Source organism: Nesoenas mayeri, assembly GCF_963082525.1.
Source record: "Nesoenas mayeri genome assembly, chromosome: 1".
Taxonomy (NCBI): domain Eukaryota; kingdom Metazoa; phylum Chordata; class Aves; order Columbiformes; family Columbidae; genus Nesoenas; species Nesoenas mayeri.
In genome coordinates, this window is record NC_137541.1 from 29,429,876 (window position 1) to 29,453,184 (window position 23,309).

Below are 23,309 nucleotides of genomic sequence, written 5' to 3' on the forward strand. Positions count from 1 at the left end.
TGATTTTATTGTGAAATTCTAAAGATTCTGCTTGTGAAAGGACTGCATGAAACTGCATGTATTTATGTTTTGCATTATTTTGGTTGAAAAATAATTCTGTGTTCTTGAATATAAACACACCAAAAGACTCAAAAGTTCAGGTCACAGTCTGTTTTATCTTTCTATTACTGTCTGTAGGAGTTAGGATGTGATAGAGGGAGCAGGGACTCCACAGACTTCTCTTGTATGGGGCTTACCAGGGATTCATTAGGTGGAAACAACTGTTTAAATTGGATTTGCCAATAGGTGAAGGGCAGCATTTTGTATAATGAAAATGCAGTTACATAAATAGTCTTGTACCTTTGCAGCAGTACCTGGATTTTCAGCTTGCTTTTCTGAGGTTTAACTAATACAATGAAACAACTTGTATTTTGTGTACTTTGTAGGTATTTTTCAAGAATGTTCACTGCTTCAGGGCTAAATAAATAAATGGGAGGCAGCATAATAAATAGTGAGCTGGTGTGGCACAGTCCCGTGTGTCGTTATGCAGCGGCTCAGTCTGGCAATATGCTTTTAACTTTCTGATGTAGTAGCGAACAAAGAGCCATTGTGTTACTGTGTGGCCCTACGATATATGTGACAACTTGAACTGATTTTACATGTCTGCAGTTACCAAAAGTGGTGAAAAGATGCAAAGTGTGAAAATAGTCAAGAAAGAAATGGTAAAATGGCAATGTGTTGCAAATAAACAGGTTTTCCTTACAGAATACAATCTGTCTTTGGGGGTCACAAATTAATAATTACCAGTGTATGGATAAAAAAAAAAAATATTTACACAATTTTGGTTGTAAACTGTAACTGAATGCTCTATAATTGGTTATTTCAGTCTAGTTAGTTGTTTTTTTTTTTTCTGCCTTTTCATAAATACGTAATTAGATTTTGTCTGGTTATATCAGTGTGCTTCTTGCTTAGCTGAACTGTTACCACTGAATCATTTTTATGAATTACTCACACTAGTACAGGATCACAATAAATGGTCAAATTAGCTAAAGGGTAGATGTCAGGTATCAAACTCTCTTCTGCAGAACAGACTTTTAAATTCCATTAGAGATTTCTGTTCTTTTTCATTCTGATGCACTTTTTTTTTTTTTTTTTGTACTGTGCATATTTTGAGACCCTAACAGATGATGTGATTTATTCTTAACTGCACCTTGTTGGATTGCTACAGTGTTGCTGTTGCTTAAAATTTGTTTTATAACTTTTTTTTTTCCCATTTGTTTCCTATTTTTCAGATTATGGCACAAGCTCACGGTTTGGGGAAGAAATACCTTAAAGCCTTTTTTAAAGGTTTTTTTGTTGCTGTTCCAGTAACAGTCACTTTCCTGGATAGAGTTGCCTGTGTGGCGAGGGTGGAAGGAGCATCAATGCAGGTATTGTTGGAAATATCTTTTGTCTGTCAGGAAATTAAACAGCGACTGTCCACTGGCAATAGCAAGGTGGAAAAACTTGTTTTCTCAATTGGTATTAAATGATCACATCTTAGTATGGAAGAGTTTAATTTTGACTTTGTTAAACAAATACCTTTATGATGTAAAAAGAAAAGCTTTTGAGAACAAAATTTGCCAAAATTCTGTCTCAGTAAAAAGTAAATATGTAGATAAGTAGTGGCAAAGATACATTTTTAAAATTTCTTCCTATTCATTAGAAATAAAGATTTCTTTTTTGAACACTACCTTTTGTCTCTTGGAATTGAATTGATGACTCACAAAGAGGCATTATTAATTTTTAGTAGTTGTGTTATAGTAATTGTATGATAAAGCCTGTTCTTGCTATCCTTGCTCTTACTAATGAACAAATATGCACCATTTTAGTGAAGAATACTGAAAATGGCATGAACCTAGTATTAGTACCTGTGCTTATCAGGATTTAAGTATTGATTCACTGTTTTTACTTTGGTTGTACAGAATGTTTATACAGTGCAAGCAAATAAATAAAAATATGCTGTGTAACATTTAGAAGATAAATAAATACTCATGACAGTGAATGGCTACTTTGTTTCCATTGTTACTGGGAACTGAAAAATATATGTTGTAATGTAGTTATCCAATTTTTGTACTGTTACTTTGCATTTTAAATCATATACACTGCATATTGTTGTGCATCACCACTGATGATAACTGTATTTTTTGTAATGTTGCAATATTCCAATTGGCAGAGACTAAAGATTTGATTCTAAGGAGCCAGGCCTTATTATTTGATTATCTGAATACGTTCAGAACCTTGAAGAGAAGTTTCACAGGAGTCAAGACCAGCTGCTGGCATTTTGATTATGCGGCATTCACACAGACAAAACTTGGGCTAGAACCTGGGCTTGGCTGATTTTGTTTAATGCCATAGAAAGGCATAGGGTGGGGAGGAGGGAATGGCAAGGTGGCATTGTGCCTCCTGTGGCAGCCTCTAATCCGGTGTTTAACTTCTGTCAAGAAACCTCACCTGGTCTAGAAGGTAACTCTCATCTCAAGAGTGGGGACCAAAGTAAAATCATTGTATTCTACACGCCAAGACCAGAAGTTAGGTGTAACATCAGTTTTCATGTGTTTTATTCTGAATCTCACTGATGCTCAGTCAAAGGTAGGAGAATCTCAAGAGAGCTTACAGTTGCAGAGCCAGAAATTTGCTCTAGAAAGGAGGAGCGGGAAACTGGGAAAAACGGTTTTTGCTGTCTTCAGACAGGAGAAATTCGAAGATAATACATAGCATGTAGATGAGTACAAAAGCAGCCAGATTAATACGACTCTCCCATTTTCCATCTTCTCATCTTTTGCCTCTATGGGATCTAGAGCCACATGCAGCATTCAAAATGCAGATGCATCTTGAATTTTATGTTGTTCCTTTTTTTGTTGTTCTTTTTTTTTTCTTTCCCCTTCTTTCTACTAATGAGCATGACCTGAGCATTTAATTTCTGAGGGGTTGGTTTTTCAGCATGCCACATTGCCTGTCATTATTTAGTCTTTCTGTGTCTGACATAATATTCTGCTTAACATCCATTCTCTTTGAGTTAGTTTTCCCTCAGTAGCTGGAAAGAAATTTTCTAGGTTTCTGTGCTCCACAAGTCTGTTGAGCCCCTTTTGTCAAGAGTTCAGTTTTATGTTTCCTTTGATGTCTAAGTGTTAGGGAGTGCTCTGGCATTGTCCTGGGGTGTTGCTTCTCCACTCACTTGAAGGGCATATAGTTAACTGTGGTTTATCTTTGGAATAACCTTTGAAAAACACTAGTTATTTGTTAAGATTTATTCAACCTGACAGAGAAGGATACACACTCTTCATAGTGGCCATAGAAAGCAATATACATTCTGTGGGTGATTAAAACCTGAGCTCTTCCCTTGATGTTTCTGTTGACTAGACATTCCCTCTGTTGATTGAAGTATGGGTAGCTTGAAAGCTGACATTTCTAATTTTACTGACATCTCAGTGTCTGTAAAATTGTCTCTCTGGTTTTAGTCTGGACTGTGGCACTGAAATACGAGTTTGTCTTAAACTTCTATGCCTATGGATGCTTTTCAGAGTACAAACAAACCCTCACTTCCTAGTGCTTTTAATAAGATACTAATTTCCTTGCCAAGATTTATTAGACACCTAACTACGTCTGACAGGGACATAATTATAAGGAATATCTCCCTCTCTTGCAGAGTAGCTTGAAGGAGTATTGGTCATCGCTTTGTAATTCCAGCTATTTATTGTGTTCTCTGAAGACTGATCTATGTTGAATGCAGCTGAAAGCTATGGGCATGAGGGAGAGTGAAGTTCAGTCAGCATGTAGTCATATATCCATCAATTGTGTGCTTTCAATGGTATTGTCTCAAATTGAAGATACCATGGTATGATTCCCAAGAATTTGTTTGTAATAGACCTCTAAAACATCTAGCTGGCTTTGTGTTCTCATCATTGTGGCTCCTGCTGAGCCTGAAATTAAAAGTTCTGACAAGAAGCAAGAAATAAATCTCTCTATGTCACGCTCACTCTCCTACTCTGCTCTCTTGGTCTCTCCTCAGTTTCTGTTTATGTTTTGTACCAGCCTTGCTGTTGCTCCATAGTTACTGACAATGGTAATACTTCTTGTCACCCTGGCAAGCATGCTGAATAAAGGTTCTAATGCAAATACAAATTTCTGCTTTATTCCCCATCAATTAAGACAGACAATGCATTTCATTGTTTCATGCTGATTGTGTGTTTCTACGGTGCTTTCAGGCACCTCTCATAATTCTTTCACTGTGCTGATTTCAGTGTAAATGAATATTAACTCTAAACTGTGAACTATTGCAATTTATAATTTTAACATTTTAAATTGTTTCATTACCTTCTTTTTTCTTTCGAAAATTACATATTTTTTTTTTAATCCTCTCATGAGGTGTTTTTGTTTGCTTAGGATCTTACAGGTTGATGTACTCATCTAGCATTTTGTTAATAGCGGGTTTCAAGTGAGTTGTAATCTATTTACAACATTCAATGTGACACAAATAACTGGTAATATGATTTCTTAATTGGCTGTTGTGGATTTTTTGTGACTCCTTGTAATGCTGGTTGTATACTTTAAAATGTTATCATATGGACATCTTGATATCTTTTTTTTTTCTCCTGTTGAGTTTCATTGCTTCTATTACAAACTCTTCATACATAATGATGTGGAAAAAGGAACCCCCCATGGACACATAAATTTGTAAATTCATTAAAGCAAAGGGACTGTTTTCAAGTGAGATGGAAGATGACAGCGTATGTGCAACTTCATATGCAAATTCTGTAGCTAACAGTCAATACCAAGGATTGTAGCAAGTAGTCTGACCAGCGATCTCTGATGAAGCACACTTGTTTTAGCAGCAAACATTATTGAATGTTCTATTCCATTATGCGTAATAGCAGTTGTAATTATTCTGTGGCCATTTCTCCTAGCTTTATTATTAGGATTACTGTACCTAAGCCGGTCAGCTTGTGTGAATATTCTTTCTGTTCCCCAAGCTATAAGCAAATAAGTTGTGACCTTCTGGTATTCACTAGCAGCATAACAACTATCAAGTTAATCATTATTTATAGTAAAAGGGCATGCTTTTATCCTCCTACTTATGGAACCTCATATCCTGTGAGGCTTCATCATATGGCTGGGGTTCTCAATTTGCATGCTTTTAGCATTAGATTAGTTAGTAACTGGAAAGAGTGAGTGCTTTGTGACTTCTGCATCACAGTTCTAAATTAAGACCTGTGTGTCTCATTTGTAGCAGACTATTATGCCGAGAATTTGGGCAAACAAGAAACCCCTGTATTATTTTGTTTCTTATAAAATAAAGAACCCTTGTGAGCCCATTTGTTGGCTGCTTTTTCAGAAGCTGTATTTTTGTTTTGCTAGACCTGAGACCTTACTGCTAGGGAATGTCACGGGAAATAAGTTGTCTCTGAACAAACTGCATTGAATTATTTCTATACTTTTTGTTGTGGAATCACAATTTATGTTACTTACATTAGAGAAAGACTTGCTGAAGGATTTAGATTATTTTTTAATGGAAAACTGTAATTGTGATGTAAAATGAAAGTTATCTCCTTCTAGTTGTCCTTTCATTTCTTCTACCAAAACAGTATTTTTGTCTGTGCATTTTGAATATGTCAGGTTGTTTTGTGGCAAAGAAAAAAAGATTTTACATTGTCCTGTTCTCTCAAACATAATGCTAATGTGTGATGAGTTGGATATCCACTCTATATGTGAAAACCACATGTATTGTTAAAAATAGCAAGCAACATGGTATAACATCTAGAGTTATTTAAGTATAAAAGATTATGCAGTATTTAAAGGTATTTAAACTCTAAAGCATGCCCTTCGTTTTAATACAGAAAACAATAGGAGTCAACTGGGATAATGCAAATAGTATTTCTCTGTAAAATGAAGTTGATATAAATGTGAGGAAAAGTTTGTGAATGCTCATGTAAATCTTTTCCAAGTATCAGCTGTGAAATACATGATCTCTTGGAGCAGTGGGTTTAAAATTTCCATTTGTTTTGATGACCTCTTTTGGCCCATTAAGGTAGATACTTAGGAGGACCAAGCAGTTCACTTTGTGTGAATGTACCATATGTATGATTCCTGCTTTGTATGATCTGCTTCTTTGCCTGTTGACTAAAATACCTTACTTAGCTTCTGACCCATATGTGCCTGCATTTGGTAAAAATGAGTGCGATTGTGAATTATTTGTGGACTTGTATGTAAAGAATTTGTGCATAAAGATACCATCCTTTGGTGGAAGATGCTATGAAGGTGGAAAATCATTCTGGAAAATCCTGATTAAAGAAATAATAATAAAATATCTGCTCATTAGCTTCTAACTTTCATATATCTGGCTCTTGCAATGCATAGGCTTTAGTAGAAAAAAAGATGAGTGTTAATTTACTTATGGCTTAGATTTGGACCATATTTCTGTGGATGTTAATGTGATCTGCTTTGATCTGCAGACTTGCTTGACTAGAAATTTGCCCTATAGTCCACAGCTCAAGATGTAACTAGACTGGTTTTGCGGTTTACCTAAACATATTGTGTCATTTCCTTTCCCTCACCCCAATTTATTCTTTTGAACTATCATATTCCATACTGTTAATGTGAATTACACCTACTCAGGACCTCAGCACATTACTTTTTGTTGCTCATTAAAAAACTAGTTTTTCACAAGTCCCATTTGAAATAAGGTCTTTATCAACTGATTCGGCTAGCAAAGAAGAAATGATTGAGGAGACTGTAGTAAAGAGAAATCAGCACTTCTAAATAGCTTTTAAAGTTAAAAATAAATACTAAGTATCCATCCTGGTTTGGGAGCATATTTTTACTGAAGAAAAATACGATGAATTGTAATTACTTGTATTGAGAACACTTGATTTCAGTCCTATAACTGGATTGGTTTGCTCATCAAAGGTACGAATAGCCTGGGGAGGGGAATCTCAGAAGCCAATGTCTGCTCTTATAAGTGTAAGGCCAAGTTATACTGTGAGATAAACACTGAAAGCCTCTTCTACAGAAAAACAAATTTTAGCAAATATTGTAGCTATCATACAGATGAATGAGGGGCTGCCTAGTCTCAATACTCTGCTTCATTAGATATGTCACCTAACTACAGAGTCTAAATTAGAGGTCATCTGCTGGCCAGCTTGAAGATACCGTGATTGTATTTGAAGAGTCTGAAAAAGGTTATTGAGAAATAAGCTATCAAAAGACTTTATTTTGGAATACTCTTAAATACTTCCTGTCTAGTATGAGGAGTATTTGTACTGAAATAACCCCAGCAAAAAACAATGAAGACCCTGCTGTGATGATGGGCTGCTTCCTTCCTCTCCCATTTCTGAATGGGTTAACTCAGAGCTAGCATTAACCAGGTTACCAGGTCCCCTAGTTTTGTATCATGTCACACAAAATAATTGTGTACGGTTCTTCGATCTCCTAATACTCTGTACTAAGTAATGTGGAGTTTTTTTGTTGTTTTTTTTTTGTTTTTTTTTTTTTTTAAATACTGGAATTAGTGAACAGTCTCATTCGCTATATGATTCTGTGAGAGTTCATACTTCATTGTCTCCTGTTACAGAAGTGCCACATTTACTGACAGTGCTGTAGAGTTTGTTTTTGCCCTTTGCAAAGAGTGCTGAGAGTAGGACTGTTACAAGCACATATTTAATTTTTAGTAAATTATTCTTGTATAAGCAGTAAGATGCCTGCAGAGAGTTTGCTTTTCCTGGGAATTAGTGTTCTTGGTTCTCCTTTGTTTTTAATATTAAGTGATAGGCAGCAAAGGCAATCACTTCTTTTCATCAGGCTTGTCATGAGTATGTATCCTGTGTAATTTAATTTGCATGTAGTAGTGCATTGAAAGATGTGAACTACAGTTTGTCATAAATGAGTGACATTTAACATGGAATTTAATAAAGAAATATATTTCACAGAATACAACAGATTCTTGGTCTTGTAATAGTGAGTGGGTACAGTTCTGCTGGTTTTAATGAATTTCACCTGTTGATGGAATGAGAGTCAGGTGGAAGATGATAGAGGAAATGTAGATCTAAAGCTGTTTTTTTTCCTCCTCTCAGCCTTCTTTGAATCCTGGGGGAAGACAAGCATCTGATGTAGTGCTCTTAAACCACTGGAGCATTCGAAATTATGATGTACAACGTGGGGACATTGTGTCATTGGTGTAAGTGATTTTGCATATGTTTCAATACGTGCTTATATACATGTTGAACCATCACTATTTAATATATAATTCACAATACTGTAAACATATATATGAACAAGGAATATAATTTTTAAAATAATGTATTAAGTTTTCAAAGCTCAGATATTTATTGAATACATTACTAGGATTTTACTTCGAAGGAATGTCATGTAAGATGTTATGTGATACAGTATATATGTGTACAGAAGCTGCCAAGAAAAAAAGAACTGTGACATAAAGAGAGAAAATAGAGAAAACATTATGTGAGTTAATGGAATATACTTTTAAAATTGTTTGGCTATTCACTCGTATTTGTGAGAAAAATAGTGTTTCTTTACCGATTAATGCAACCTATTTTTTTCTTGGAGAAATCTCGATACTGAATTAAATTTTAAATAAGATCACAAGATTTCAACCAACCACCTCTATAAAGGACAAATGTAGCCAAAAAAAAAAAAAGTTTTACATTTATATGGGGAGGTCTATGTGTCAAGCCAAGAGGTGGCAGTGTTTCGCTGTTGAAAATACTCAAGACTAACAGGACAGAAACTCTATTTCAACCTTAATGTAATATAGAAATGGGATGTTGAAGTGTGCATAACTGACACAATGATGTAATACATACTTATACTACATGCTTGGATAGTTTAAGCTTAAGGTTTTAGTTTTGTAAGTGAAATGCACAATATGTAGATTATAACATCTTTGTTATAGCTTCTTTGGAAGCTATATTATCTGGCTTCCTTTTTGTCATGTATTTCTTCTAATTGTCCCTTTTTTGCCTACGTCTTCACTATAGTGGTAATTTGTATGAAAATTTTCACTACTGGCTCTTAAGGCAAACTCTCTCATGTAGTCTTCTTATGTTAGAAATTTCAAATTTATTTTATGGTCTGTCTTATTGTCTGGCATGTAAGATTTTCTGTAAATGGTCTGGCTACAAATATGAGTTTATTCGTGTTTGCAACACCAAATGTTGCAAAAGGACTCCAATTTCAGTTTGCTTAATGACTGCTTGTAAAAATTTGATTCTGCCGGTGTTTACATCCCTCTGCCCAAGTCGTGCTCCAGTGATTGTTTAGAACAGTGAATGTAAGTGGGTAGTAATTAATAGGCTGAACAGAAGATGAGTACCTTGTCTGATCAGAAAACAGAATTAATAGTTTTGTTCTTATACTTCTTGAGGGTTTGTGGTACTATCTGAACCATCTGCGTTGATTGCTTTGTGTGTTGTATGGTTGCTATGTTTGGGCATGATAACTAATATTTTAGATACTGCGGCTTTTCTGTATGTGTTGAAAAAATTGCTTAGGAAATTCACATAGAAGAGGTCACATTGTGTTTATGAATCGTACTGAGGTTTTTCTTAATCTTTAGGGAAGTACACTGAATAATCAGACTGAAGAATTAAAAAAGCACTCTAAGAACAATACAAAGGAAGTTAATGTAAAAATAATCTATTAAACAGTTTTGATATTAAAATATTGAAGGATATTTTATATATTGGTAACAACTTTAAAGTTGTTAAGTACTTCATGATAGGGGTCTGTTAGAAGCAGCTTTGGCTTACTGGCTTATTGTAATGTAAGGATTTTAATTGTGTTGTAAAGACTTGCAGGATATAGTATCTGGATGTGGTTTTGTACTCATGTGAGTTGTTTGAGACTTAACCTTTGGTACATGAGGCTTATATTGTGTAAACAGGTTAATATTTTTATCTTGTTCATTTTGATTGTTTACCTCGTTTCCATAACTCACTAGTGAATAGATACCCTATGCATGAATTTTACTTGGTGGTCCTCAGAGGATTTGGCTGATTTAGGGAAGGTGTGAACAGGGAAGACCAGTTTCCCATCAGCTGCTGCTTTTTATGTTCTTGTGAGAAATTCAGATGAGAAAGTGCTGGTGTGACTGAGATAGGCAGATGGATATGTAAACCTTCTTTCATATTCTACTTGGCTGCCTAACATGTATCCACTGTCTCCTCTTTGCCAAGTCATAGTAGAAAATAGCTATGAGGTTGTGGGAGGGTGGTTTTGCAGAACGAGAGCTAAGATCAAATATTTCTTCATGACAGTTTGACAAGGGCCATCCAAGCTCTTTGCTTTCTTCATACAATCAGAAATGCTGTCATTCTGGCTGGGTGCTGTTTTTATCACAGATCTTTAAAAGGATCATTGGGATCCCAACTGGCAATGTCCAGTGTGAGTACGTGGCCAAGAACCAAACCTTGAAATATAGGTTTTGGTTATTTGGTGACTTTGATTACAAATGAGCACCCTGTCTCCAAGCCCTTGGAGGAGTTCAGGCCTGCTAAAGGTACTAAATGAAGAATGCATGTTTATGGAAACATGTCATGTCTTTCTGTCATTCCTGCCTTTGCATCTGATGAACATGTAACTGTGCATCACACCCACAGCTGTGAAATTAGCCACTGTGAGCACACATGTGCATAGAGCTGGTTTTAGACATAATATTTAGAATGGCATTAGTCTTGAAAGTATAAAATTAGAGTCAGATAAAACTGATGGAGAGAATTAGTTGGTAGCAAAACATGATTTGTTTATTTGAAGTTTAGTGTCTTACAAATAGTTAAATCTTACCTCAGCTTTTTAGAAGATGTTTTAAGTTAACGTCTTTCCTGTTAGCTTGAAGTCAGCCTTATTGATGTGAGAATTAAGAGAGCTCAATGTAGCATGTTATAAGTTTTGAACTCACAGTTTTAAGTTGGTTCAGAAATAAGGGAAATTAGGATCATCCTTAATTTCATCACTTGGTGGAGTGCTTAATTTGGATACTCTTATATTACTAGGGCTTAATAAATTTAAAAAAACCAAAACACCTGTAAAATTTCAGTGAATTGAATAATTTCCATTATTTCATGTTCCTGAATACTACTTTTGTATCTCTTAAACAGACAAAAAAAAAAAAAAAAGTGTGTTATTTTATTTGTTTTGGAAATGAATTTATTTATTTTCAAAGACAGAATGTAGTCATGTGGCACATGAGGTCATCTTTAGAAGATAAATGGATGCATATTTTTGCCAAACAGACTGTGATCTTTCAATAACTTTAGTGGTGAAGCACACACTTTGTTTTGTAAGAGCCCTGCTGAGGTAGATCCCAACAGTTGTGTGGAACTTTATCAGATACTGCAGAATGAGTTATAGGATGAGTAGGCTTCTCCCAGCTGGTTTCATTCTGTGGAGCTGGAATGCCAGCAGCACTGTAGCTGTAGCAGCGCACATCACAGCGTGGGCTGTGCAGCTCACGCAGGTCCTTGGGAATATGTTCTGCATTCTGCAACTGTGTTGCCTGGTACTAATGGACACAGTGCTCTTCTATTGCTTATTAATGGACATTTTTGCCAGCTTACCTATATGTAATTTGGTTTCTACTGTGTACAAATGCAGGTGTTGTTGTAAAAAGACGCTGCCAAAGAGTGATTTATAGCTCTAGAGTTCATTTTCCTTCTCTCTACTGAAAACTGGATGTACTGAATGTAAAATCTTGCCCTCTTTTCATTCCAAAATTCCTGTCTTAATGTAGAAAAAAGTTGTTGCAACATACAGAAGATTGCAAAATCAGCATGTGAATACGTAGAGTGTGTTTTATCTATAGGACAAAATTTAAGCAAGCTTTTCAAAATGTAGTTACAACAGTATTAATTCAGACATTTATAATTTTTTTTAGAAAAACATGTTTGGACTCTGTTCTTTACTTGGTTAATAGGTTTTTAATAAAGCAGTTAACAATGACTGCAGCATGAATAGTGTTGCTAGATTTTTGAATGATGAAATTTCAAGGCTGTAGATATTCACAGATACTAATTTTAGCCTTTGGAGGTTAAGTTACCTTCTGTAACAGAGAGAACACCTTCTCCAAGGTGGGACTGAGAGCGGGAACCTGCTTACTGGGTAGGCTGCCAGGTGTCCTTCCATTTCTAATTTAGAATGTGCGCTTATGCGTTAAATAAAAATAGCTCTGCTAATATAATCTGGAAAAAAAATTGAGAACCAATGCCCTTTGTTCTGTACATGCTGAGTGGTAACATGCTTCTAAAGTTTTGAACTATAATAGCTAAATGAAAATGGGCACTATATTTAAAAACATGTTTTTAAAGGTCAGCTATAATAATGAGGAAATTCATGTTGTCTTTTTTATCAGCTTCTTGTGAATTCTTATCTAAAGCATAATTGCTTTAAGTATAAAACCAATGTTTTACATAGGAAATTCAATGACATAAAAAAACCCCGCTTATTTCTATCTCCTATCCTGATGAAGAATATTAAGTAGCTTCTGTTGCTACTTCCTCTAAGATTATGTTCAGACCTTGCAGCAAACTCCCTTACTTTTGGTGACTGATAAGTATTTTTGTGTAAGGTTATATGTGCTTGAGTTCTGAAAAATCCAGTGCAAATCAACCCTTTGCAGGAAGATTCGAAAGTACTGTATGTGAGGTTGTCTCTGCTGCTGTATCCCCCACTGACATCTGTTCAGAAATGAGAACTGGAAAAAACAGTTGCCATGATGATTTTATGTGATCGTTCAACAAGTTTTAACCTAGTCACACAAATCTGAATCATCCAAATTTTTAAGAAATGCATTCCTATTCAGCTGAGGGAAGCAAAGGAGTTCTCACATGGTACAAAGAGAATGTGTACTATTCATAAACCAACACTAATTGGAATTTCATTAATATGGCTAGCCTAGTAAAATAAAAATAAGAAGGTACTTATTGAAGGAACTGCCCTGAATTTGAATCAGTAGTTGTAATTATGAAATGACTTTCTACTAAATTCTGATAGATGTAACATGAATAGATATTTAATGGTTCTTGCATTATTTTTGAGAAAGCTTGTTTCTGACTGAAGTGCTGTGCAACATTTTACGAATACCTCTGCTTGACCTTCTTAAGACTTCCAATTTCTATTCTATTTTTGTTTGTGCTTAGGTCTCTGTACCAAGTCATCTGTCTTCTGGCAGGTAGGACACTGCAAAGGAGGTTGTGCTGACATAGAAGCTAAATAATCACTTTACTTTCTGTGCCTCAGTGACCTCGGAAAATCTTTTCCTATTCTGTTCCTTTAGCTGGGAAAAAAACCCCTCATGTCTTTTCCTGATAAAAATCACATATGTAGTTCTACTTTTATTATCTATGTTACAAGCTATTCTTAGAGTAGATATCATAATATATATCAGTGTGTTAATACTGTTGATGAAAGAAAGACTTGCATCTTGTATTTATAAAGTAAGTAAAATCAGTTTTCTGAAGAAAGTTTTCAGATACTGTAAATGATCCGTGGTTTTATGATTAAGTGCTCAGGGTGGGTTTAAGTACGCAGTTATTGTAACACTGTAGAAACTGAGCAGTTGTGGAGGAAGGAAGTTGTAGTTAAAGTGATGTTATAGTTAAAGCTATGGTTATGTATTTGTATTTATGTTGTAGTTAAAGTTATGGTTATTTAATTTAAAGTCCATGGATAAAAGGAGGAAGTTTACAAGACGTGATTGCAAGAATCAGTACGGGAGAGAGTCTGGCTAGAATCTTTAGGCCAAAAAGTAACATATATGAATATTAGGCCTTACAGATTCTTCAGTGGTCAAATTGCAATTTGGAAAATTTAAAGTAAAAATGTTTCCTTTTCTAAAAAGTTCATGATGTGGAAATCAGTTAGATGGCCCAGGCCATTTGTGAAAGTGGTGTTAGTTGACTGGGAAGAGAACTGTGTTTTTATCAGTGGTGCCAGTGAGAACTTCATATTCTGGTTGATTTTGATTTTATTTGCCTTGCTATTAAATACCTTGCCATTGAATTCAGGAACAAATCGTTGCTTGTTGAATATGTATCAAGGTATCAGTTAGAATACTATATTGCAAGTTTACTAAAAACACCTCATTGATTACTGAGTTAAGCTGATCAGACAAAAGCAAATGTTAAGCTTACATACATTAAGCTAATATAAACCAGAATGCGGCCAATTGGTAATTAAAAAAAAATAAAAAATTGTAATGCTATCACAGCAACGTGTCAGATAAAATTATTAAATCTACATCAGGTACTTGATAGGATATCAGTGGATCTGGAACCTTGCTGTAAGATCAGTAATTTTGACTCTGAAAGCAAATGCTGACACCCTCACCTGAATCAGTGGGTTTTTTAATTCTAGTTTAGCATCCCTTGAATAATTGTATGGACATCAGTGGGGTTGTCAGAAATTGTGTTTAAAATGTGAATTTCTATTAGTCAGAATGTAGCTTAATCTTAATGATTACTCATAATTCCATCAGTTCTTATCTGATGTATTGTTCTTATAGTGGCTGAAGTGTACAACTTTGAAAAACTATAAATTGTTATTACCCCGTCTTTTGCTCTTTGTGTTTTCTTTTTTCCCTCCCTGCATACAGCCTTTGCTTTTCATCCAAAATGCCACATTGAGGGACTTGCCAAAAATAATTAAAATAACTAAACAATTAAAATCATTACAAATCAGATGTACAGTCTGGTTGAATGTCCTGCTGAGATAAGTAGCATAAAATTTCACTACGACATATTATAGTGAAAGGTGAGGGAAATTGCGATCTTACCAACCTCAGCACCAATTCAATAGCATAAAGATTAAAACTGTTTTATACAGGATCATCTACTGATCAGTACTCCTTGCTTTAAGTATTTTTCTTCTTGGTCGATCTGTATTTACACTGGAACAAATGCAAGTTATGGTTATGTTGTGATTCAAATTAGCATGTGAATAAAAAAACAGGTCACATTTGAAGTTTAATCCAAATATATATATTTGGATTCTTTGGAAAGCAAGAAAGATGAGAGAAAAATTGGTTTGGTTGTGATCTCTAAATTGTAAGACGATAAGGTGTTAGCAGCTAATTAATACATAATGAGGACCTATCCTCTGCTGAAGGAGGCCTGTTAACAGCAATTTTCCATCTGAAAAACAAAATTAATTTATTCATTTGATTAATTTATTTCACTTTTTAGTGATCAGGCATATGAAGATGAGACAATTAACATTTACTTGCCTCTATTCAACAGAAAAGGAAACAGCACAGAGTAGGGTTTTTGACTGTTCTTGATGAGGGGCAGTCTCAGTGTGTTGAAGATTCTGGGTCTCAGTGAACAGCTGCAGAAATTACAGCCGTGGTTTGACTGGCTGGAAAGGTGCCTGGGCTCCTGCAACTCTCTGCCGTGCAGTGCGATAACTGACTGCCCTGCGAAGGTCAGGCTGAGCAAAAGGAGCTTGGAACTTGCCTTGGTTTAGAAAAACGTCACTTTTACCTTTTGAAATATTGGTAATATAGATGCTAGGAACTTACTTTGCTTTCAGCAGAACCTGATGATATGAATGCCTACTACGATGTATATACCGAAAGATAACAGCATGTTTTTCTTAAACTTTTTTTCTTTAACCTTAAGAAAATTTAACAACTGTCATAGGGAAGTATTTGATATATTTTTTCTCAATGCACTTCAGGCTGCTGAGAAGTAATTAATGGTTATTTATGACTGGCATTGCCTGTAACTACATAGAGTTAGACGGGATTTTACAAGTCAGTGAAACTGTATACACAATCTCATTGGTGGAAGAGGCAGGAAATACCATTGTTTCAGTGACTAACAGGTAATTCTAATGCTCATTCTCCATAGGGTATTCAAATTAGAAACTTCCTTCCTAAGTAATTTCAGACTGAACATCTGTGATATTGTAAGATAAAAAATAATGGATATTCATATAGTTATCCTTGCACAAAAATATCAAGTGTATTTTTGATTATTATAAGTATAGATGGACCATAATTTTTGAATGTGTATTCAATCTGCTCAACAGATGTCTTGAAGCTTTAGAGGACTGTTAAACTGAAAGTAAACTGATAGTTGTTTGAAGGTAAAGTAATTTCCTTTCCTTGAAGGTAAAGGACTTGTGAGGAGGACAGTGTACCAGCTGTGATTCCTAAAGAAGATACGTATCAAAGTACTTAAACTTAGGTTCTACTGAACTGACAAAATTCAGAGTGTTGAACTGATGAAGTCCTAGATTCAGTTGTAGATAAACTTTTTACTTGATTAAGATCTTCCCTTCCCTTTCCTATTGCTTTACTTGAATTGTGAATGACTCGAGAGTAATACACATTTTGGCTTTAAAGATGCTGCATCAACTTCTATTATGAGGAAGTTGTTTTGTACTTACAAAGAGAAGGATAGAGACCAGCTTGCCCTTTTTTTTTTTTTCCATATGAAACATGCTCTTTCAAAGATAGCCAGTTCCTTAACATCAGGGCTTGTATATTCCCATGCTATGTTCTGTTACCTGCAATAGTATGAAAGCTTTAACAGAGAAATGTACGTAAGATTTTGTAATATGATTCAGTAATTCTTGAAACCTAGAATGCAGTAATTTTTCTTAAGCTATTATTTTTAAAGTCTTAAACATAAGCTACTAAAATTAAATTGGTTCTGTAGTTTTTAAGTATGCAAAAACATATCTAAATACATTTTACCCTTTTGTGCAGTTAGGCTGCTTTTATTTTGTGTACTATCCAGGAAATACTGAGGTGATATTTTATTATATGGGATTTTTCGTACAGTGTGTTCTTGGACAAATTATAGTTTAAATACTGCCACAGCTGACTTCATATCTTTTAGTAATAACTTCTCCTAAGCCAGTTTAGTCAGTTGTATTATGAGCAATCATAAATATTAACTGCAGAATGTTACTTCTAGGAATCTTTCAATGAACTATACATATGCTGACAAAGTGAATTCTGCTTACACATCAAAAATATTTATTTCCAATCTAATTGGTGAAGTTGGAAGAAAAACCACAGGTCTTGACCTGTGCTGAGTATATTGTGGACATGAATATTTTTGCATGTAATAAGCAGAGTCTTGGCCTTGTTTTCTGTTTTTTTCAGCCTGTTAGCAAAGGCAAAAACAAGGGAATGGCAAATTATCAGGTTTAAAATGATAATTAACCTTATCATCACTGTATTTTCTAGGGAAATTATATTAGGCTGTATGCATAAATGTAACATTAGTTTTTTTATGTGCAATCAACTGCTTCTGGAAAGTATAATTGAAGAAAACTTAGCTTTAAATACATGCACATATATTTGTTCAGCTGAGAGGGGACCTTACTGTTGTTGTCAACTGTCCGTTGATTAGCTACAGAGAAATGGAGTCAGTCTTCTCAGAGGTGTGCGGCAAAGGAATGAGACACAATAGTCACAATTGCAGCAAAGGGCATTCTGACCAGATATAAGGAAACAAAAGATGCACAATTAGAATGGGTAAGTCATCAGCCACAGAGACTATGAAACCGTCTTCCTTGGAGTTATTCAAAACTTGTCTAACAAAAGCCTGCGCATCTTGATCTACCTTTGAAGATGCGTCTGTTTTGTCCAGTAGTTGAAGAAGGTGACTCCCAGAGGTCAATTCCAACCTGAATTATTCTGTTTGTCTACATCAAATGGAATTTCAGCAATGGAACGTTTAAGATATGAGACATAATTGCTGTACCCCTCTGAAGTTAGAAGTCGGCATTACCAGTTAGCATTTACAATATGCATTATTGTGGTTTTGATTTGTTTTATAGCACAGAAGTGGAGTTTCTAAAATCCTCTTTATTCTGTAGATGTGGTTGTGATATTTGTCTTGTGGCTTCTAACAGACCCAGTTGTGTATTGGAACCCTGTTGTGTTAATATCAGAATGTACAGAGAATGGTAAGATTCCATTTGGGCTTTATAACGGCATTGTATATTCTCTAAAGGAAAAACAATGAGCAGGTTCAGGGACATGCATATGGTGAACCTGTCAGTGGGATGAGGGCAGTATATTAATACACAGAGATGGCTGAACGTTGGGTGATGTTTAACATACCATAGTAAACGGAACTGCTTTGCAAATGTATGTGGAGAGCAATTCCCAAGTGAGAAGAGAAGCCTGGAAAAGTACACAAGTAATTGTTTGCTCACTTGTTACATTTTCAATTAAGTCTCACCAGATTCATTCATAAGGGACAGAGCCAACATTTGGACTGTAAATTGGAGATAAATGTGTGAGGAATGAAGTATAAAAGACACCCAAAATTAAGGCAAAAAAAATAATGTGATAGAAAACTGAAAGCAAGGAGAGGGGTTATCAACAAATTTTAGTGTCATGGCTACAATTTAGTGACTTGATGTAGGAAGAATCCACAATAATCTTTTATGTTTTTCATAAATAGAACTTAAGTTAATTTGAACTTCACCTGTCTTCTCTGCCAGTGATCTAGCGTGCTACTCTAGTCACTCAGCTCAGATTTTCCCTGGTAGGGTAGGTGTCTTCTTTCATGGCTACCTTTGTGAAATGTAAAAAAAAAAAAAAAAAGTAGTATATAACCAGAAATTTGGCCTATGGAAAAAAGTAGAAGTAAAAAAAATAAAATTATAGCTCACTTAAAACCAAGATCCATAGCATAATGCCATTTAGGTTTTCTGTAAATAATAGTGTATATCTTAAGGCAAAAAAGAGATACCCAGTGAGCATATTTCTTGTGTTATGTGTTCGTTTATATGTTTGCTTTAAGGGACAAATGAGTAGCATTCTCAGAACAATAACTTTGATGTTTCAAGAACTAGGGCAACTGTAATGAAAGTGTGGTCTTGCCACATAAAGGGAAGTATATTGTCAGCAAGCAAAAGATAACAGCATCCTGTGCACCCAGAAGGCCTGCTGTGATGTTTGTGTCTGCGTAAGACCCCCTTTGCCCTCAGAACAGTCTATTTTTAAACCAGTGCTGAGTTTGACCTTAGTAAAAAGATGCTGTTGAAAGATATTTAAATGCGTGATCATGCACAGTGTGTTCCTCAGTCCTATAGGACACTGACAGTAGTATTTTTTCTGCAGCAGATTTGTATTAGTTTGCACTTTCCTTGAGTTCAGAGGCTTATCTGTTTAACATTAAAGGGGAAAACTTAATTACAAATTATGTTCCGTATCCTTAATTGAAAATAGCTTAGCAGAATCCATGAGACAGAATTAAAAACTTAGCTTCATTGTTCCAAACAGCTTATGATGAGGTGGTTTCAGATCTCTGATTAAAATAGGAATAGTTTCCATAGAACGTGAAATGCTGACTTTGTGGTTAACTACATTTTCCTCACTCTGAGCTGTGATTTCTTTGTAAAACTTGTGAAGAATATATATTGTTCTAGGTCAATTTAACCACTACTTCATAGGAACAGTATGCACACCTTTGAGAATTGAAGATGGCTGTTGGTATAGTTGACGTGTGTTTATTGTGACATGCTTAAAATACCTTATGAAGCCAGGAAATTGTAAGAACAATAATCTTTCATGGGCCTCTTGTGACCTTTTAAGATATGTTTGAACTTTACTTTATCCTATGATATCTGGACTGTAATACTGAATGTTAGCTAGATATTTTTAAATAAGCTGACTTGTCACCCTTACTGCATGAAACCTGATGTGGTCAGATGGTGCTTTTTGTGCATCAGCAGGACTGCAGCACTACGACTGAATTGAGAGGGCAGCTCGGTCCTTATGTTTTAAAACTGATGGTGATGAGAGGGTGTGATATTAGGATGAGTCTTTACTGGGAGAAATTTATGATGTTTTGAAAATGTGTTAGCTAACATTAACTTGATTTTGCAAAACGAAGTATCTCTGAATGTCTGAACCGAAATTTAGGGGAAAAAAAAATTTGCAACTTAATATCCAAAGTGCATCTTAATATCTGAAACTTTGTCTAGATGCTTTTTGGTTTTTATAACTGAAGCAGCTGGGCACGTTCATTTAGAATGCTGCTTCTTCTTTTCCCCTTTCATCTGTCCTTTTTGAGGCATTATCTCAGCGCTCATCTTTCTTAGTGAGTAGATGGCTTTCCAGTTCTTCTGGTAAGTCCTCATTTGTAATTCTGTGGCCATTACTGATGTTGAAGAGATTACAGAGTTTGTGAACACATAAAGTGGGTTTAGGTTTCTGTATTAGGCAGTGTGATGGTTGATTCTGTGTTGTGTTACCTTAAAACTGGAGGGCTGTGGGCAGCAGCTGACTAGCTGTTGTCTCCCACTTTTCGAAAATCTGCCACTGTTATTCCAGCTGTCTAATTCTAAATAGTTTCCACTTTTCTCCTTTATAACACTTCGGTTTTGTCTGTGTGTTTATTTTTATGTATGTTTTAAACAGCTTTTACCTGTGGTTAGTGATCAGGCATAACAGAATATAGTTCCCTTGTCTGTATGTGAATGAATTGATGCATTTGAAAATATTGAGTTGCAAAGACTCGAATAGTTGTGTCTAGGATTTCAGCAGTGTTATAACTATATGCACGGCAGCTCAGCAGGGTTTTTCATTCACAAGATTTGCTAATGCAGCAGCAGTTAACCGCCAAGGGAAATTTAAATTTGAAGGGACTCTTCATGTCCTGATTTGTAAAAGCCCTCCTGGGCTATTCTAGAAATTTCTGCTAGCAACTACATTTAGCTCCACTGTGTGTCTTGTTTCAGTTCTTGTGTGCAGCTGTGTACTGTTTGCTGAAGCTCATGCGGTATTATGTTGCAGCAAGTACATTCTGTAGATGGTAGCGGCAGGGCTAGCAAACATGTTGGCCCCTGGTGTTCAGACAACGTGTACAGAGCATTTGGTCTTATTAGCACAAGTGTTACTTCAGGCTAGAAACAATCCATATTGATATCTCCAATCTATCTGTTATATTCCAGCTTTAGGATATATTAATAATAATGTGGCTGATACTGGAATGAGCTCAGTAAAATTCAACTATTTTTCTCTTTGTCTCATACTTGCAGTTGACAAAGTGAACAAATAAAACACATCAATACTGCTTTTATCATGAGCTTCATCTATATGAATATTAAAGTTGTAAAATTTTTGTTATCTCATGAAGAACCATTTTTCAGATGTGCACTTTGAACACAAGAGGTTCATGATTCCTGTATTCATGTATTCCTGATAGGTCTCCCATGTGTTTTCTAAGAATAAGCTGATTTTGGAGATTGCTACAGAAGTTTGATCCAAGTACAAAGGTGAACAAATGTTGACTACTGTGAATAGCTGATACTCAAAATGATCTTTAACTTAGGAATAAAATTAGCCCCTCTATAAATATGTGAACTGTAATAGCAAAATTATTAATGGATATAAATAGCCAAGATTATAATTTTAAAAAGTATCTATGCTATACATGCTGGCAAATAAGAGGCTTGCCTAATAGTTTAATAATGCTTATTATGTGTATGTAATATTTGCAGACTAATTTCAGGTTGCTTAATCCATTTGGGAAATATTAATTGTGGACACACAGAGGTCATACTTTGAAACAGTTGACATACAGTAGCAGAATAATGGCAGCATATCACTCACACCCATTGCAAACATTCTTAAATGTGTATGCTTCTTATGAAAGTCAGTCATTTTCTCCTTTCCCTGGGTGATTTGGAACAAAAGCAATGGTTGGTGCTGCTGAGAACCCTGACTATGAAAGGATTTGGAATCCCTGTTGTTGTAATTCCTTAGAGTGTATGAGGTTCATATTGCCTGTGAGGAGAGAGACTGTAATCCCCTTCTTGCTCTTCCAGCCCACAGCCCAGAAGATTACTGTCAACTTTTTCTCCTTAGGGCCTAAATCCAATATATATTTTAAACCAGTTCAGAAAATCAGAAGACTTAAAAAAAAATGTAAAAGGGACAATTTTAAATATGTTTAATTTACAGTTTATATTAAAAAAACCCCAAAGATTAAAAAACGGTATTTACAGTCTTTTAATGTGTTGATTTATAGATGTGTTTATACTCTATGTTGTATATAAATTTTTTAGCTCCTAGAATGACACAGTGTTGTATTTGAAAACAAAATCCCTGTTCATCAGATTGTATAGTGTGTGCATGCAGCAGCTGAAGGTCCTCCCCATAGTGTGGTGAGCTTCTAGTCAGACGCTATTCAGAGTCTTAGTGATGAACAGCAGATGTATGTGAAGGTTTTTTCAATTTAGGGCCCATTTAAAATAAACAAAACAAAGCCACAAAACCAAACAGAACACATTCTGACATGTATTTACAGGCAAATGAGATATCTTCCTAAAGCTGTTTTCTGGCTGTCTTCTGTCTTTGCATTGTTACGTTCAGGAGGATACTAAAAAGCTGAACAGTATTTATAGCACTGCAAGCAATGTGATTACGAGACATAGAGAGGGATTCTAAAGAGACATATTTAGCTTTGTTGCCAGTTAATAGTTTTTGGTGCTTAGGTTGCATCTGTATCAAAGGTCCTACCCAAGCCACAGATGGTGTCCTACTTGACAATGAACTGTTTTCAAACCCTGCTGCATTTGAGTGTGTAAATCTTGGGAAGTCAATCATGCCCCTTTCAGCCAGTCCTAATAAATGGATCTACAAACATCAGAAAGAAAACAGGGAAGCTGAGAACAGGCCTGTGATGGACAACAAAGTTATATGTGTTGTTGATCCTAGCTGTATTCTGGTGGAGTCTCTATTCAGTAGAGATTCTGGAGAAGGAGCTGTGATATCTTCATTTAATTTCTGATTTGGTTTTGTTTGGTTTTATTTCATCATTGCAGACTTCCTTTCAAACAAACAGTTTACATTAGTACTACTTTTTTTCCCCAGTGCTTTCAACAGACTACTTCATTTGTTGAAGTTTGGCCAGCAAGCAAATATACTTTCTTGCTTCATAGCAGTTTTGTTTGTTTGGTTGTTTTTGTTTTTTTCATTTGAAGAGTCTCTGATGAAGCTTTAAGGCTGAAGCCTCTAGACTAGTATTTTATTATTATTTATATTTTGTCATGCCTGAGGATGCTGATTTTGGACAAGAGCATCATTGTTCAAGAAACTCCACTTAGATTTCTTTGTTGCCTCGAGGGAGGTTTCTGCATTAAACTTACTCCAATTATCTCTATTGTTTTAATAGTTAGATATCATAAATCAAGCCTACTCACCAGAACTTCTCTGTAGTCAATGGAGAAAAATGAGCACTTTCAGCAATGAGTTTTTATCAATTATCCTTAGGCATCTTGTTTTAAACGATGGGTCAAATAAATGCCAT

The 23,309-nt window shown here is 35.3% G+C and overlaps 1 protein-coding gene across 1 annotated transcript in view; it reads left to right on the forward strand.

Annotated features, from left to right (window-relative positions):
- Positions 1-658: 658 nt before the first annotated feature.
- IMMP2L (inner mitochondrial membrane peptidase subunit 2) overlaps positions 659-23,309 on the forward strand; it is a gene marked incomplete at its 3' end in the record, with an annotated part of 446,458 nt that continues 423,807 nt past the window's right edge. The window contains exons 1-2 of the mRNA XM_080345547.1: positions 659-1,409; positions 8,088-8,191. Of these exons, the coding sequence (XP_080201673.1) occupies positions 1,275-1,409; positions 8,088-8,191 (239 nt within the window). The 5' untranslated portion in view covers positions 659-1,274. The remainder of the gene's footprint in view (positions 1,410-8,087; positions 8,192-23,309) is intronic.